General features: G+C 35.9%; 1 protein-coding gene across 1 annotated transcript in view; it reads right to left on the reverse strand.

The window, feature by feature from the left end:
- Nucleotides 1-18,372, reverse strand: part of csmd3b (CUB and Sushi multiple domains 3b) — a 509,580-nt gene that overhangs the window by 160,698 nt on the left and 330,510 nt on the right. Inside the window, 2 exon segments of the mRNA XM_051137233.1 lie at nt 1,851-2,007; nt 2,825-2,994. Coding sequence (XP_050993190.1) covers nt 1,851-2,007; nt 2,825-2,994 — 327 coding nt within the window.

The following is an 18,372-nucleotide window of genomic DNA, read 5'->3' on the forward strand; positions in this document are numbered from 1 at the left end:
GACCAAAAGCTGATTGTTTCAGATGTTCTCATGCTTTTGTTATGTCCTTCCTGTGTAAATAAAGGCTTTTGCTATCTATTGGTTGTTGAGTTCTAAGGAAATCAAATCTTTTGGAATTAAGCAGTAGAAAATGATGCAATTACATTTAGTAAATAATCCCTTGCAGATGTGACTACACTGCCAATCAAAAGTTTTTGAACAGTAAGATTTTTAATGCTTTTTCAAAGAAGTCTCTTCTGCTCACCAAGTCTCACAGCAAAAACTGTATTTTTAAAAAAATATTCGTAATTTTTAAAATAACTGTTTTCTATGAATATATTTTAAAATGTCATTTTTACTGTGATTTCAAAGCTGGATTTTAAGCATCATCACTGCAGTCACATGATCCTTCAGAAAACATTCTAATATGCTGATTTGCATATTTTTTTCAGCATTTTTTCAGATTTCTTTGATGAACAGAAAGTGCAATATTTTTTGGATAATTATGGAATTAGAGGGTCCAGAGAACTGTACTGCAGCGGTTTAGTTGAGATTGAGGGAACAACCTAGGACTAGTTTGCAAAAGTAGCAAAACAACAGCATTTATCTGAAATAGAAATATTTTGGTACATTATAAATGCTCATTACTTTTTTTGTCATTATTATTATCATTTCTTTTGAAAGCTTGTGAACAGTATAGTGTATATTGTTACAAAAGCTTTTTATTTCAGATAAATGCTGATCTTTGGATCTTTCTTTTCATCAAAGTATCTTGTAAAAATATACTCAACTGTTTTAAATATTGATAATAATAATAACAATAAAATGTTTCAAATCAGCATATTAGAATGATTTCTGAAGGATTGTGTGACACTAATGACTGGAGTAATGATGCTGAAAATTTAGCTTTGATCACAGGAATAAATTACATATTAAAATATATTCAAACAGAAAGCAGTTACTTTAAATAGTAAAACTATTTCACAATATTACTGCTTTTGCTGTATTTTGGATCAAATAAATGCAGGCTTGCTGAGCAGAAGAGATTTCTTTAAAAAAACATTACAAATCTTACAAGTATTATTTTTATGTTTCTTTTCAATTGTTGAATGAAAACATTTTTATATTAGTGTAATGTTTGTACATTTGTACGATATACATTTATCTAGATATTTCGTCACATGAACTGATCAGTTAAATCAGCTATTACTGAGTTATATTGTTTAATTGATTTTAAATTCCATAAAAACCAGATCTATGACCTTGTGTACCACAGATATGAGAACTGCACAGTAATGCATCAGACAATACACAGAACCAAATGCATTCAAGAGATGAAGAGTCCTAGAACAAGGCCAAACATTAAAATACCACACATTGTTCACAGCCCACCACAGAACATCCATAGAAAATCTTATGAACTGCAATTAAGGACCAATTCATCCAACTAATGCACCACTATCAGCTATGTATGGCCTGATAACACAGAACTATGTAGCTGTTTGGTTTGGAAGTACCACATAAAACTATGTTTCCTTGCGCCTTATTGTATATGTTTGGCTCACACTACAGTATCATCAAGAAAAACTCATATGGCTCACATATGTGGCAATATGCAAGATATATTGATAATATACTGTAGAAGCCTTCACCAACTATCACTTGCCCACAGAAAACACTCTGTTGGTCAAAATAAAGCAATAACATTCCATCTGCTGCCTTCTTCCTGTCAATCGTCTGCAATGTGAATGACTCAGGTACTCTTTATTAAGACGGGCACTTTATTTGGTGAATAGCGATTCTTTATTACTAAGGTCAAACTCTTGTGTGTAGAAGTGTGTGCAGTGTATAAAGCCAGTGTAATAACTTACTGGAATAAACCAGTTTGAAGCCTTCTCCAGTGGCCTCCGCATCACTATAGAACTCCAGCCAAAGGTGATTGGAGGTGCTGATGAGGGTCAGACCCAGCATAGATGAACCGGTGAAGGCCCCCAGCATGTGAGCCGCATTGTCTTTACCATCATAGATCTGAAAGGAATTGAGATCAAATGTAGATCACACAAAAAACAGCAAGATAAAAAGAAAACGGCCTGATGTTTGTTCTATATAAAGCCAAAATAATAAAAAAAAGTTATTGTTTGAACAGACTTTCTAAGATAGCCATTTCATTCATGCTCTTTGTTTATCTGGATATGTACAGCAACAACTGGAGGACCCTCTCAGTCACATATTCTATGTCTTAAGATGAAAGGAAAAAATAAAAATGTATGTGATGTTCATTAACACAAATTAAAGGAACACTCCACTATTTATGAAAACAGGCTCATTTTCCAACTCCCCCTAGATTTAAACAGTTGAGTTTTACATATTTCGAATCCATTTGAAATGTTAAGTTGTACTAAGTAACAACTTAGATATTTGTGTTTGCTAAACAGATGGGTAAGTAACCCAGATGCCTTAAAATTTTAAGTTGATTCAACTCAAATATCTAAGTTGTCACTTAGTATAATTTAACATTTCAGGTTGAATAAACTGTTTTTGAGTTGACTGAACTTAAAATTTTAAGGCAGCCAGGCTACAAATTATTTTAAGTTGTCTCAACAAATTGTTTTTTACAGTGTATACTCTCATTCTGGTGACCAAGACTAAAAGCCAGACTAAATTATACCTGCTCAGATCTACATCATTCCCTTGCATCAAAGTAAACAGTTATAATTGCTGTGTAAAGGCATTTAAGCTGCTTCTGAGCAGCATTAAACAGTCTATGTAAAGTCACCTAAATGCCACTTCAGAAGTGCTTCTGTGCCACTGTTGCATTGTAAATTTGGCGTAAGTGTGGAAATACCTTCAGAATGTCACCCTGGGCCAGATGGAAGGTTCTGGCAGAAATGTTGATTCCTTTGCCAGCCTGCACCTGTATGCTGTAAATGCACTCGTGGTTGTTCTCGTAGTTCATGGGGTAATTCGGTGACAGCAGAATCCCTTCATTGTTGATGACAGATGAGCCGCACTCAGCTAGAGATGGGAAATAAAACCATGGAACATTGGGGAAAAAATGGAGTAACACAAGCACAAAGCTAGTAATCAAAACGTCACCTACTATTATTATATAAAGATATTCAGTTAACATTTTGCTACACACAAACACACCACACGGCCATATTGCTGCTGTAATAGCTCACCGTGCGTTAATACAGATATGGCATTTTCAAAATGATTGGTCTGGACAGCACGAGTCTGCGGTGCTCGTGTGACGGCGGGACTGGAAAGTGAAATCGACAGAGCTGAGTCGTGCCATTCGTAGCTTTAATTCAAAATCCCACGTTGTTCGGGAATATAAGTTTGACTCTGAACAATAACCATCAAATGTAGATTTAATGGAACAACAGACAGTAAAAACAGGTGTATTAATATCCATCATGTATTCTGGTGCAGGAGAAAGACCAACATAAAGCAACACAGCCCGGCTGATTTATTTAACATCCCCTCGCCATTTCTCTCCATGCTGCTCCATGTTATGACGATATTACCAGTGTCATATTTTGAATAAATCACCACTGTTACTGCCTCCATTTAGTAAATTACCTACATACACCCCCCTCCTCAATGAGTCAGCCCAGGACATGATGTGAATTTACATTGGGTGAGACTTATCTTTTCCCATATGTCCTTCTTCTCACTTTCATTCAGTTCTGGAGAAAAAAAGTAGTTAGAAGCCAGAACCCATGAGGTTAACAGCTGACCTGCAATCTAAATAAGTGAGCCCGTTCCAGAAATTACAGTGTGGTAGATTGAGTTTTCCGGTGCTTTGTTGCTTTACACATGTTTTGTTCAGAGCATAGCAATGAAAAAATACCTAAGTGCAATTCTGAAATGGCCCGGGGAATGTGGCTTGGGCTGGGATTGCAAGCGCTCCTGTCAAAAGTAATGTTTGCGGATAGTAGTAGTGGACTCCTGTTTCATTTACACAACCTGATCCAGTCTGACAGGCAACTGAAACTGACCCTTGTGTTCGGAAAAATGTGGTACTTCAGAATGTTACTTTCAGTGAGGAAGGCAGTATGTTCAAAAAATTATGGGAGTTTCTGGGAGTTTGAGAATCAAGTCAGATGCCAGGGCTTATAAAGTGATGTTTAATCTGACAGAGCAGAAAGTAAGAGATGAGCTTGGGGGAAGCAGAATCTCAGAACTGGGAGACAGTGAGAGGTTTGATACCTGCCCATATAGTCGTTTCTAGAACTTACTTGGGGTTTGTGATTAACAAAACGCTTTACACTTGCTGAAAAGTGACTATTATTAAGCTATATAGCAAGTTCTGTCATAAAACTCTGGATGGTGCATGCTGATGGGTCCTTACCACAAACTGATGATATTCACTGCGTTAAACTACTTGGCACAAGCTGATTAGTTCATGTTGGATACACAGCCAGTGAGCTTGCTGCTTTACATTCAAATGGCTGGTTAGCATTTCACACAGTGCTTTCAGAGTTCCTCTGAAACCCTCCACCTCCCCAGCTCGACCTGTATAGATCTGCTACAGATTATTATATATGCTATTTGTGCAACAGCAGTATGTCTTACATACTCCCAAAACCATATTGTTGATTGTATTGGCAGTAGCAAGTTTCTGTACTTCTATCAACAGCAACAATAACCTACAACAGCAATAACCAACAGCAGCAGCAATTCAGCAGTATAGCAGATCTATTCCACCAAGACCAAATACATTAACACTGTCATTTCCATCACCATGCTAAAACCTTCAGAAAGCTGTCATGATAGAGGTTATTCCATGACTTCTTCACCCAAAAATGAAAATTCTGTCATCATTTACTCAACCTCATGTTGTTCCAAACCTATATGATTGACTTTCTTCTATGAAAGAAGATTTCTGTGTGTGTGTGTGTGTGTGTTTTCCATATAATAGAAGTCAAAGGCAACCTAAAGTGTTTGGTTACCAACATTCATCATCTTCTTTTGTACTCCACAGAAAAAACAAGTCAGGTTTGGAGCAACATGAGGGCAAGTAAATGTCAGAATTTCCATTTTTGGGTGAACTATCCCTCTAGTCTAGGGGTCACCACCACACTCTGTCCTGGAGGGCCGGTGTCCTACAGAGTTTTGTTCCAACCATAACTTGACTTGACCAAACTTAAACCAGCTAATCAAGGTCTTAACAGGTATATTTGAAATTTCTAGGCAGGTGTGTTGAGGCAAGTTGGAGCTAAACTCTGCAGGACACCGGGCCTCCAGGATCAAGTTTGGTGACCTCTGCTCTAGTCAGTGGTCGACTGGATCATAAGTCGATGGCAATGTTTGATATGGAGCCGTACAAAGCTGTCACAAGCTGTTATCATCGTTTTTATACGCATTTAAAAGCATTGGATCAGAAACGAATGATGGAAATGCCAAATTTCAGAAAATATCCCTTAATTTGCAAAAAGGTTTTTAAGCTCTCTCGCGTTAGTTTCGACTTGCGTTAAAATGCAAATAATGGGAAATGGTGCCTAAAATAAATTACATTTTAATATAACAAAAGTAAAAAAAGTAAAAAAAAGTAAAAAAAAAAAAGTGAGATTCAAACCTGTGACCTCTCACACTTAAGGCAATAATTATTCCTCTGAACCACACAAGCTCATGCACAGGTCAGGAACTGAGCACCCCCCCTAAGACTAAAATCCTAAAATTGCCCCTGGCACAGACCTTCGGTCAGTAGGGAACTTTCAGAAACACAGGACAGGTTTTATGCATACTTAACTATCATTACACTCATATGTTGAAGGAATGAAGGATACTCAGTGGCGGATTCTGGCACAGGCGATATTGGCAGTTGCCTAGGGCACCAGTGTCCCCTGCGTGCCACTCCTGCACACATCAGACAAGCACTCCAATTCTGCTGTTAATGAAGCGATGATATTGTCTTACAGGACACGTCAGCTTAATCAAATCACTAAATAAAATGTGTGCAGCCTTCAAAATTTGTAGTGAGATATACACAGACATGCAGTTTTCAATTACAATATATACTATGTTGCTACAGGAACTGTACACACATTCTTTATGGCCTATGTGATAATCACAACATCTTGCGCCACCAAGCCATGTGATGTACTTGTACTTTATTGTAAAAATAAAAATAAATACACAACTGACACGTTTAAGGCCCAGAAAAGTAGTAAGGACATCGATAAAATAGTCCATGTTATATCAGTGGTTCGACTTTAATTTTATGAAGCTACGAGAATACTTTTGTGTGCAAAGAAAAAAAAAATTCAACAATTTCTTCTCTTCTGCATCAGACTTCGATGTGCATTCACGAGAGTACCACAACGCATGCAAACAAATGAATTTTATAAATTAAAATACGTCTTGCATTAAATATGTATAAACAGTGTTGCTTGAAAGTTTGTGAACCATTTATAATTTTTTATATTTCTGCATAAACATGTCCAAAAAGTTCATCAGATTTTCACACACGTTTTGAAAACTGACAAAGAGAACCCAATTAAACAAATGAGATGAAAATATATACTTTGTCATTTATTTATTATGAAAATTTTGCAAAAGTATGTGAATCTCTAGGATTAGCAGTTAATTTGAAGTGTTTTCAGTCAACAGAATGACAATTAGGTGTCAGTTTATGCCCTGTTTTCTAGAACAGGGATCTATTAAAGTCTGATCATGTTTGTGAAAGTGAATCATGGCACAAACAAAGGAGATCCCTGAGGACCTCAGAAAAAGAGTTGTTGTTGCTCATCAAGCTGGAAAAGGTTACAAAACCATCTCTAAAGAGTTTGGACTTCACAAATCCACAGTCAGACAGATTGGGTACAAATGGAGGAAATTCTACACCACAGTTACCCTCCCCAGAAGTGGTCGACCAACAAAGATCACTCCAAAGCAAGATCTATAATAGTTTCTGCGTTGCAAAGAACCCCAGGATAACTTCTAAGCAACTAAAGGCCTTTCTCACATTGGTTAATGTTGAAGTTCATGAGTCTATCATCAGGAGAACAATGCAAGGAGAAAGCCACAACTCTCCAAAAAAACACTGCTGCTTGTCTGCAGTTTGATAAAGATCACGTGGACAAGTCAGACGGCTGTTGGAGAAATGTTTTGTGGATGGATGGGACAAAAATATAATTTTTGGTTTAAATAAAAAGCGTTGGAGTGTTTGGAGAAAGAAAAACACTGGATTCCAGCATAAGATGAACCTTATCCCATCTGTGAAACATGGTGGTGGTAGTATCATGGTTTGGGCATCTGGGCCAGGACGACTTGCCATCATTGACTGAGCAATAAATTCTGAATTATACCATCAAATTCTAAAGGAAAATGTCAGGACATCTGTCCATGAACTAAAATCTAAAGAGAAAGTGGGTCATGCAGCAAGACAATGACCCCAAGCGCACATGTCATTCTACCAAAAAATGGTTAAACAAGAACAAAGGTAATGTTTTGGAACGGCCAAGTCAAATTCCGGACCTTAATCCAATTAAAATGTTGTGGAAGGACCTGAAGCAAGCAGTTCTTACGAGGAAACCCACCAACATCACAGGGTTCAAGTACTAAAGAATGTTTCTGTAAACAAAACATGCATCAATCAACCAAATGGTTTATATGCAGTGTTTCTGTACTAAAGAATTGGCTAAAATTCCTACAAGTCATTGTGCAGGACTGATCAGCAGTTACAAAAAATGTTACCTGGAGTTACTGCTTCAAAAAGGGGTCACAACAGACACTGAAAGCAAAGATTCACATACTTTTGCACCTGACAAATACTGCATTTAACACTGGATAATTTTTCTCAATAACTAAATGACAAAGTATATATTTTTGTTTGATTGGATTCTCTTTGTCAACTTTAAGGACTTTGGTAAAAATCTGATGATTTTTGCATCATATTTATGCAGAAATACAGAAAATTCTAAAGGGTTCACAAACTTTCAAGCAGCACTGTATATGTGTATGTAAAGATAGTACACAACTAACACTAGTGTCTGCAAGTATTACTCTTTATCATAAAAAAACATAATATGCAACAATCAGCTGGATAGAGTGAACGTAACATCCTCTCCAAAAAAAAGATAAATGTGGTCATTTAGAAAAATGGTCTCATTTAAAACAATTAAACGATGAATGAAGTGCATTGTGGGGCCTAACACTAATCCCTATTATGTTGTGGACTATAAACAAAACATGCATCAATCAACCAAATGGTTTATATGCAGTGTTTAGATGCATCCATACTAAATGGCCGCTGCAAACAAGTGTCTTTTGCTAATCCAGTGGAAAAGGATTCTTTCCTGTTGAATCTTTGTGTGTGATGTCTTTAAGCCAGTCACTTGGCACCATGAAAGGCCAATCTGATAAGATCTGCTTCTGGTAAAGAGACAGGAGGCTTTCCTTCCTTTGGTGACAACATCATTTGTGGAGTATACAGAAAGGATTCGCTGCGCTCACGTAAGCCACTGAAGCTGTTTCAGTCTGTTTCTTCTAACGTTAAGACGCTGCTCAATCAGTGGACGAGAGTTCAGACAACAATCACCAGGCACAAATGTCCGCCTCTCTCAGATGTTACTGTTTGGCTTGCATTTACTGTCATTCTGTGTTGTCGTGCCTGACTCTTGTTTGGTTTGCTTGGAAACGGACAAAGATTGTCCAGACTGTCCAGAAGGCTCACTCAGACAGGAGTGGATGATTTCAGCCCATGGACGCATGAGCAAAGATTGCCATGAGCTCAAATATTGAGAAACTGCTGTTGTGCAAATGTGCCGAAATGGCAGAACACAAGGGTAAAAGAGCAACCTGAATTAGGGGTGGGCGACATCCCGGTTGACACGATTAACTGGTAAAAATTTGTCAAGCTGAGAGATTTTGGACTATTGTCTCTATCGCGGTTACTCGTTCACATGACATTGTTGTACTACGTAGTCAGGAAAACGTATAGTTTACACATGCTTTAAGCATTGAGGTTTAAAAGTGATTTTAAGCTTTTGAAAAGCAATCAGCATGCATGCAAAAACCGTGCCCATAGACTGTGGGAATATTGAGTTATTTTTGCCGCTTTATAGGCCTTGAACAGTTAAATTCACGCACATGTATGTGTCAAAATGTGCCCGTTTATGCAAGCATCCTCGTAAAAAAAAGTAATTTAGGTGTTAAGTGAAAGCAAACAGCTGAGAAAGAAAACACATGTGTAACAGTATATTGGATCTGGGCTGCTCTTAAAGTGACAGCAGTCTAATATTCCTACTGTCTGTCATTCATTTTAATCAAACAACAAAAGAAAACATCTCTCGCTGGTCCTGACTGAATCACTTTTGTAATCTAATAATAAGAAAAATATATATAATTTACACAGTGAAGACTATGGAGAGTTTTGTTATTTTTGATTAGTTTATACAATGTATGTAGCATTTCTTATTTATTTTTTTATTTTTTTGTCCCATTACTTGTAACTAATTTCTTATACTTGTTTAATTGCTGACTGTTTAATTGTCTTCAGTGACCTTGATTTTATTTTTATTTATTTTTTTATTTTTTTAATATTTAGGCTAGTCTTAGTTTTTTAGTGATACTGACACTGGTGAAAAGCATTATGAAATTTATGTTATCAAAAATGTTGATATCAACATTTTTGATAACAAAAATATAAGTATATTGTGTATAAATATATAAGTATATTGTGATATTTTTCATTACTATTAAATAAAATTACTCATATTGTCATATGAGTGAGTACGATTTTGCTCATATCACCCACCCCTAATCTGAATCTCATATCAACTGACTAATTTGCCTGAATACAAACAATATTTCATACTTTCAAATGTAATGAAAATACAAATCACCTCATTGTAGGCAAAAATGCTGAAATGTTGAAGATTTAAGTGAGCAAGCTTATAGAAAGTATCAAGTATTATTTTGATCATTTAAGTAAATTTAATTTAAAACTGAACTGCCAAATTCCTAATATTACACAGCTCTGAAGATTCCATGACTATAGAGAACAGGATATAATCAGCAGGGTAGGAAAAAACTAGAGAAAAAAAAAACTGGTTACCATAATTATTCATAATTTTAGTCATAGAAAAAATAGATATTTTCAGGAGAAAAAACGCTCTGAAAGTTATGTTTGCACTTGAAATAAAAAAAAGGACAAGTGCTACAATGCAGGTTAGTGAAGCTTTGCAAAGTGAGAGTGAATTATGAATTATGAAAAGCTGTATTCACATGAACACCCTGCATTTGTATTACTATTATACATTATCTGGAGCCATAAGCCTTACAATCCATATATTTGATAAACCCACAAATATCAGCTGTAAACCTCTTGAACAGAACATGCTTCTAACCATTATGAGTGACACAACATCTCACACAAACCTCATCAACAGGAGCTTTTCAATACAAGGCTGATATGATGAAAGGCAACGTGAAAGCTCTTGTACTGTATATCATAACCTGTATTTCCATCCAGCATGTCATCTGGCACAATAACATAATGAACTCATTGATACAGCTCAGTGCCTACTGAGAGGCAATTTTGCTACCATTTCTTTCATAAGTTAGAGGTGAGCGGACCGCCTCAAGTGCAAGACTGTATTCTCATCTATGCGTTTATCATCATCGAAGCATCATGGGGTGCACATTCCTTAATTCCTTTGTAATTTGGCTGTGCAGTTGCCAGACAACTCAGACGGTCAGTGTAAAAAAATGTTTTTCACAGCAAATGATCAATTGGTACAGGGTTCAGCGAAGCCACGTTTCACTTTTCACTTTTTTCCCTTAAGACAGGATCGCTCTGTGTTAATCTAGCTTAATCCTTGGAGTAAACAGTAAAAAAACAGGTGGCGAGTCTTGATGGTATGACTAGACGTTCTATCAGGGGACTTCGATATTTACCAGGCCTCTTGTAAACACAAGAAACAAGCACATTTGAAATTGGGGTGTTTGGGAAAAACAAATCAATTTGAAATGCAGTAGCAACGCAGGCGAAACATTGCTGAAATTGCTTTATGATGGAATATGACCTTCTGAACCACAGGAAACAAAACTGAAGGGAAACCAAAACTGATGAATCTGCAATGCAGTGTTTGTGTGGGTCAGAAGCTCGAACCACCCTGACAGATAATCAGGTAAACTGAATTCTGAAACACAATTTAAATTCCAAACACATCACACCTGTTCACACACCAGTTGGGAGGTCTGCCTCTGTGTGAGCAAGTTGAAAGGACTTACATAATCATTCATGTTCCTTACATTTTTCTATGGTGGACTCATTGCGTAGCAAGGTCAACAGATAGCACAAACAGGAATTGCACTAAGCTTCATTGGAAAACACCAAATTTTTTATATACTCATGAAAACAGATCAGGGTTGCCAGGTCTGTGTAACAAAACCAGCCCGACTACTATTCAAAAAAGTTTATCGAGAGCCAATTCCATTTTAGAACCAGTTCAAAATTTCCTAGAACTGCGTATCCGATAAGACGCGCATTTCGATTTCACTTAATTCATTTGTTACACTGTGTAATGTACAGTGGTGAATGAAATAGAGTTCATCATCAAAGTTGTCCTAAGACAAGAACGGGTACTGTTTTGATTTTAGGACAACTTTGATGAAAGGTTTTGATCCACTTCAAATGTTGACAACTATACATTAGCTCTATTGTTTATAATACATTGTGTATTTTAACAGTTCTATTCAATAAAACAACATGAGTACTTGCTTTTGATACTTTATTTGAACTAATTATTATTTCCTCATTATTATATGTGATCCTGGACCACAAAACCAGTCTTAAGCAGCATGGGTATATTTGTAGCAATAGTCAAAAATACTCTGTATGAGTAAAAATTATGGATTTTTCTTTTATGCCAAAAATCATTAGGATATTAAATAAAGATCATGTTCCATTAAGATCATGTTCCATTTCTTACCATAAACATATCAAAATGTAATTTTTGATTAGTAATATGCATAGCTAAGAACTTCATTTGGACAACTTTAAAGGGGTCATCGGATGCTAAGTTCACTTTTTCATGTTGTTTGAACATTAATGTGTGTTGGCTGTGTATGTACAAATCTACCCTATAATGATAAAAATCCATGCAGTGGTTTTTTAATTAATCTTTAAAAATAATTTTTCAAATCGAGTCGCTCTCAGATGCCTGTCGATGTGGCGTCACACCGACAGAGGCCGCTCCCACAATAGCATATTGATATGAGCGTTTTAACTCAGATTAGCTGTCATAGTCCAGTAACTTTCCTTGTTTGGATGCCGAAGCAGGGATATAAGTTAGACAAGAATATTTCCGATTGAGCGATTGAGGTGTTGTGTTCCTGGATGTAATAATGAACATAGTGGTCATCATTTACTCCAGACATCTGAGCCGCTGAAGATGCAGTAGATTACATTTGTTTGTGAAGGGAATGCGCCTCCCGATCTACATATATCCGTCTATGTTCGCGCAAATCATTCATGACTTATAGAAAATGGGCATCCGATGACCTCTTTAAAGGTGATTTTCTCAGTATTTTGATTTTTTTTTTTTTTGCACACTCAGATTCCAGATATTCATATAGTTGTATCTCAGCCAAATCATACGTCAATGGAAAGCTTATATATTCAGCTTTTAAATGACTTATAAATCTCAATTTAAAAAAAAAAAGACCCTTATGACTGGTTTTGTGGTCCAGGGTCACATATATGTATTTTAAGTCATTTTAAAGGCTACTGTTCACTTAGGTCTATTTTTACTACTACAAAAAATGAATTATAATTATCCAATTACTCGATTATTCATCAGAATAATCGACCGATTACTCGATTACCAAAATAATCGTTAGTGACAGCCCTAATAAATATATTTGACATCTAAATGTTTGACTTTTTTACTTTATCGGAATCGAAACTAGGAAGCATTAAAAATCTAAACTGATAAGAAAAAATCAGAATTGGTATCGATAAAATTCAAAAGTAGCCCAATCACAGCCAAAACTACCCCACTAGTGTTCAAAATTGTATCAAAATTATCCCACCTTGGTCGAAATCGCATTCTGGGGGATGGGGGTTTTCCATTCAGTCAGTGGACTAACATAAAATTAGCCCAACTACGCAGGAAATACTGCAGACTTGGCAACACCGGGACAGATATGTAGAACAGCAGATAAACAGACAGACAGACAGTCAAGGGGATGGACAGATGGATGGATGGACGGAACAGACAGACATGACAGACATCTTTCCCTCACAATTCCTTTTCCTATTGTCCTTATGGAGCACTAGGATGGATTAAGCTGGCAGAGACATTTTTACCCACTGATAATCAGTGGAAATCCTTTTGTTATCCTTTTACTCCTAAATTAAAAGCAAACTGCTTAATGCGGCACAAGATGAGATTTTGCCATTCTAAACCCCTCAGGGAGCCCGACACAAAAGTGAAGCCACAGCTACCCAAGCCCGTTGTCAGATGACAGAAAATTAAAGGGAGCAATATTGACATTTTCCATAAGCTTGATAGGCCTAAAGTTCACTCTAACGGCATTGTAACCCAATTATACTGATTAGAGAAGAGCTGTGCACTTCTCTCTGTGGACTGCATGGAAAGAGGAAAGGAAGAGTCTAAGGAAGAAGCTGTTGTATTGAAAAGGCAAAACAAAGGAGGGGGAGACAGGCAACTGACATTGAAAGACATTGTAAGAAAGTTAAAAAGCCTGCTGGGTAAAGCATCTGAAAGACATCAATACAAAACGGACTGACTGCAAAGTTTGTTTAAAGCTCAGAACAAAACCACGTACAGTATCTCCACCAACACATGATTCCCTAACCGCTCATTGATTGTTTTCTGCTGAATAGTCCTTCTGGTTGCCTTGAAAGTCTTGCAGTTCTCAGTCTCAGAAGCATATGAACAATTTAATGTTCTCTGTAACAAGATGTTGACATGTGAACCATTTATTATCAAAATGCATTGTTTCATAATGAGCTGGTTGTTTAAAGAACTATGCGATGGACTTTCTATGTTCATGAATTCAGTGGGGTCAGAAATTCTGAAGCCTTTAGTAAAAATATTCCTTTTTGCTGTAGAGCAAAGAAATCTGACCTTTGCACAAAGGAGCTTCTATAGTCATTAGCCCCTTTCACACATAGTCTTTACTGGGAAATTAGCTTTTAGAGATCATGTGTGAACACAACCTTTTCAAAAATACCAGTAAATCAATTTTTTAAATGGCAGTTTTCCAGTAAAAGAAGTTACATTACCAGTAAATACCGGTGTGATGCTGTGTGTGAACAAAGATGTTCACAATAATCCATGCTGCTTTTAACTGTATTTCTGTGTGAGCATGTGCTGGATTTGAGAGATTTTTATCTCTTTTACAGTATAAATTGTCTTTTGACTCTTTTAAGAGAACTGTGCCTCAATACACACTCTCTCACAGCTCTGCAAAAATACACAGACACGATTTACAGATAAAACATTAAAAATAAATGACACATTTTGAGTTTGGATATGTAAAAGCATCTTCAATCATCCATACGGGGAATAAATATATATGAGCATCGCCGTTCACACCATATCATTGGCACAAAACTTGTTTTAAAAGTAAGACCGAACAAGATGTTGAAGTTCATTTCCAAATGAGAAACTCAAGCAGTGCTTTAATCACAAGGATTCCGTTAATGTCTCTCCCTGGCATTTGCAATAGAAGCACTGAAGCCGAATACATTAAAAATGTACAAGACATGCCCTGTAAGATATAGCTTGCAACAAAGAGACCTTAAAAATACAGTTTTAATATCTATGCTAATGATAAAGCCTTCCTCTACAGTAAAAAAGGAATGAACAAATGGTGGAAAATGAACGGTCGTGAAAGTTTTGCCAGCTAGATCGACGGGGATCAACATATTGAATAGTTTTTCACAGCCGCAATTAAAGTTTAGAATACATTATGAATTACGAATTATATGAGTGATGGTTTCGGATGAATAATTGATAAGCCGATTATACATTCATAAAGCATGTCATCGTATATTGGGAGTCATGTGACTGGGCTGCAACTCCCTTCAGAATGATGATTTATCAATCTCTGCCTTTGGCTATAATGAATATGTACCAGCATGCAAATTAGCAATCTCAGCAAATCAGACACATTCGAAAGCATCATTTTTATGAGGTAAGCAGCGTGTCTAGATTGAGCTACCCTAATATTTTTTTTTAATAAAATAAATTTAATAAAATAAACTAAAAGAAAAAGAAAATAAATGTAATTTTTTTTTTTTTAGAAAAAAAAAAAATGTGATCATGAAATTAATAAATCAGCTCTAGTAAAAGGAAGAATAATAATAATAAATAAAAAAAGAATAATAATAATAACAAAAAATCTCACCCAACATAAGCTGCAACAGTCTGTCAACCCCTTGTACAATAAAATACACAACAGTATGGAAGCCTGTTTCTGCCACTGAATAAAAAAAAAACGGTAATTGCAACTTTTTCTATCACAATTCAGATTTTTTTTTTTTCAGAATTGTGAGATATAAACAAAAAGAAAAAAAAAGTTGGAATTGTGAGTTTGTTTCATGCAATTCTGAGAAAAAAAGTCAGAATTGCAAGTTTATGTTTCATATTTCTGACGTAATAACTCGCACTAACTCAATTCTGAGAAAAAAGGTCGGAATTGTGAGTTTATATTATGCAATTCTGACTTTGTAACACAATATCTGGCAATTCTGAGAGAAAAGTTGGAATTGTACGTTTATATCATGCAATTCTGACTTTGTAACTCACAATATCTGGCAATTCTGAGAAAAAAGTTGTAATTGTGAGTTTATTTCATGCAATTCTGACTTTGTAACACAATATCTGGCAATTCTGAGAGAAAAGTTGGAATTGTACGTTTATATCATGCAATTCTGACTTTGTAACTCACAATATCTGGCAATTCTGAGAGAAAATCTGGAATTGTGAATTTATTTCATGCAATTCTGACTTTGTAACTCACAATATCTGGCAATTCTGAGAGAAAAGTTGGAATTGTACGTTTATATCATGCAATTCTGACTTTGTAACTCACAATATCTGGCAATTCTGAGAAAAAAGTTGTAATTGTGAGTTTATTTTACACAATTCTGACTTTGTAACTCACAATATCTGGCAATTCTGAGAGAAAATTTGGAATTGTACGTTTATATCATGCAATTCTGAGAAAAAAAGTCAGAATTGCAAGTTTATGTTTCATATTTCTGACGTAATAACTCGCACTAACTCAATTCTGAGAAAAAAGGTCGGAATTGTGAGTTTATATTATGCAATTCTGACTTTGTAACACAATATCTGGCAATTCTGAGAGAAAAGTTGGAATTGTAAGTTTATATCATGCAATTCTGACTTTGTAACTCACAATATCTGGCAATTCTGAGAAAAAAGTTGTAATTGTGAGTTTATTTCATGCAATTCTGACTTTGTAACACAATATCTGGCAATTCTGAGAGAAAAGTTGGAATTGTACGTTTATATCATGCAATTCTGACTTTGTAACTCACAATATCTGGCAATTCTGAGAGAAAATCTGGAATTGTGAATTTATTTCATGCAATTCTGACTTTGTAACTCACAATATCTGGCAATTCTGAGAGAAAAGTTGGAATTGTACGTTTATATCATGCAATTCTGACTTTGTAACTCACAATATCTGGCAATTCTGAGAAAAAAGTTGTAATTGTGAGTTTATTTTACACAATTCTGACTTTGTAACTCACAATATCTGGCAATTCTGAGAGAAAATTTGGAATTGTACGTTTATATCATGCAATTCTGACTATATAACACAATATCTGGCAATTCTGAGAAAAAAGTTGGAATTGTGAGTTTATATCACGCAATTCTGACTATATAACTCACAATATCTGGCAATTCTGACATAATAATCTGCAATAACTCACAATTATAAGAAAAAAATGTCAGAATTGTGAGTTTGTATCACGTAATTCTGACTTTGTAATTCACAATAATTCGCAATTCTGAGAAAAAAGTCGGAATTGTGAGTTTATATCGCAATTCTGACATAATAACCTGCAATAACTCGCAATTGTAAGAAAAAAAGTCAGAATTGCAAGTTTATATCTAACATTTCTGACTTAACTCGCAATAACTTGAAATTATGAGAAAAAACTCAATTAAGAAGGACGTTTCTTGGTTCTAAATGATGCAGTCACAGTATCTACCAGCAACACAATATCTACCCAAGGTTTCTTCCTTGTGTACTTAAGTGTTCTTAAGTTTGTCACTCTTGCCTTTTGCTTGCGTACTGCAGGGTTTATAAGGCAGCAATCTCTGTAAAGCTTCTTTGAAACAAATTGTATTGTGACAAGCTCTATACAAATCAATTAAACTAAACTGAATGAATCAGAGGACTTTAGCCTTGGATATTTGTTCGAAGCGCATGATTACCACTGAATGCATTATTCAGCTCTGAATCTGCATTACGACTTTAATTGAAACGTGGCCTTTGTGGGCAGCTTCCCATTCTTTAGACCACTGCCTGAGGTTATATAAAGATACTGATATATCCTGGTGTTTCACAACACCTGGACCTCTGGCAAATGAATTGCTTCCACACACGAAGTCACTACTTACAAAGTGATTACCACGGTACAAACAGACATTCTTAATCTATTCAAATCTTGTCTATGAAACAAACCATCTGTGTGACTGCTTTACCGGCAAATCCCAAGGTGCTTAACATCTCAAATGTCATGCCTGCTAAAATGAAGATGTAATACTGATTTATCACAGCATAATCTCAAGCATACAAAAGCAGCACCTTGTCTGGCATAATATGTGATAACACTTAAGTTAAGCGATTAAGTAAGTTAACAGTACGTACGTAACAGGGAAGATGCCCTGTGGTCTCTGTATGAGAAAAAGCATAATGTGTGATCAGATAGTGTAATTCTTATTGCAACCCACTGAACAAGCTTGACTCAACTCATAAACGTCACCCGCATATGATTAATAGCACTATAAGAGAAAGATCGGACGCTGCAGGAGACTTTACCAGTGGAAAGATTCATCTTAAGGAATAGATTAAAGAAAGCAAGGTGGAAAATAGCTGGCTCGTTTTCAGTGGTTCTGTATTGGCTTTAACATATTCCTCCTTGAACAGATCTGTGAGGTTACTGCTTAAAGCAAACATATTGGAAGAACTTTAAAAGTTTTAAACCTGGGCTGTGTAATTTCAGTGCCACCGGTTTCAACAAATGCAACTGGAAAAATAAACCCTCGCTGGTCATTGGTCAACCAAAACAGATCAGAGGGTCAGAGGGAGTTCAAATTGTGCCATTATGTCTATTTCTTTTCTAGCACACTTGCTTATTCTAACCCCTGG

Source organism: Labeo rohita, chromosome 19 (genome assembly GCF_022985175.1).
Source record: "Labeo rohita strain BAU-BD-2019 chromosome 19, IGBB_LRoh.1.0, whole genome shotgun sequence".
Classification (NCBI taxonomy): Eukaryota; Metazoa; Chordata; class Actinopteri; order Cypriniformes; family Cyprinidae; genus Labeo; species Labeo rohita.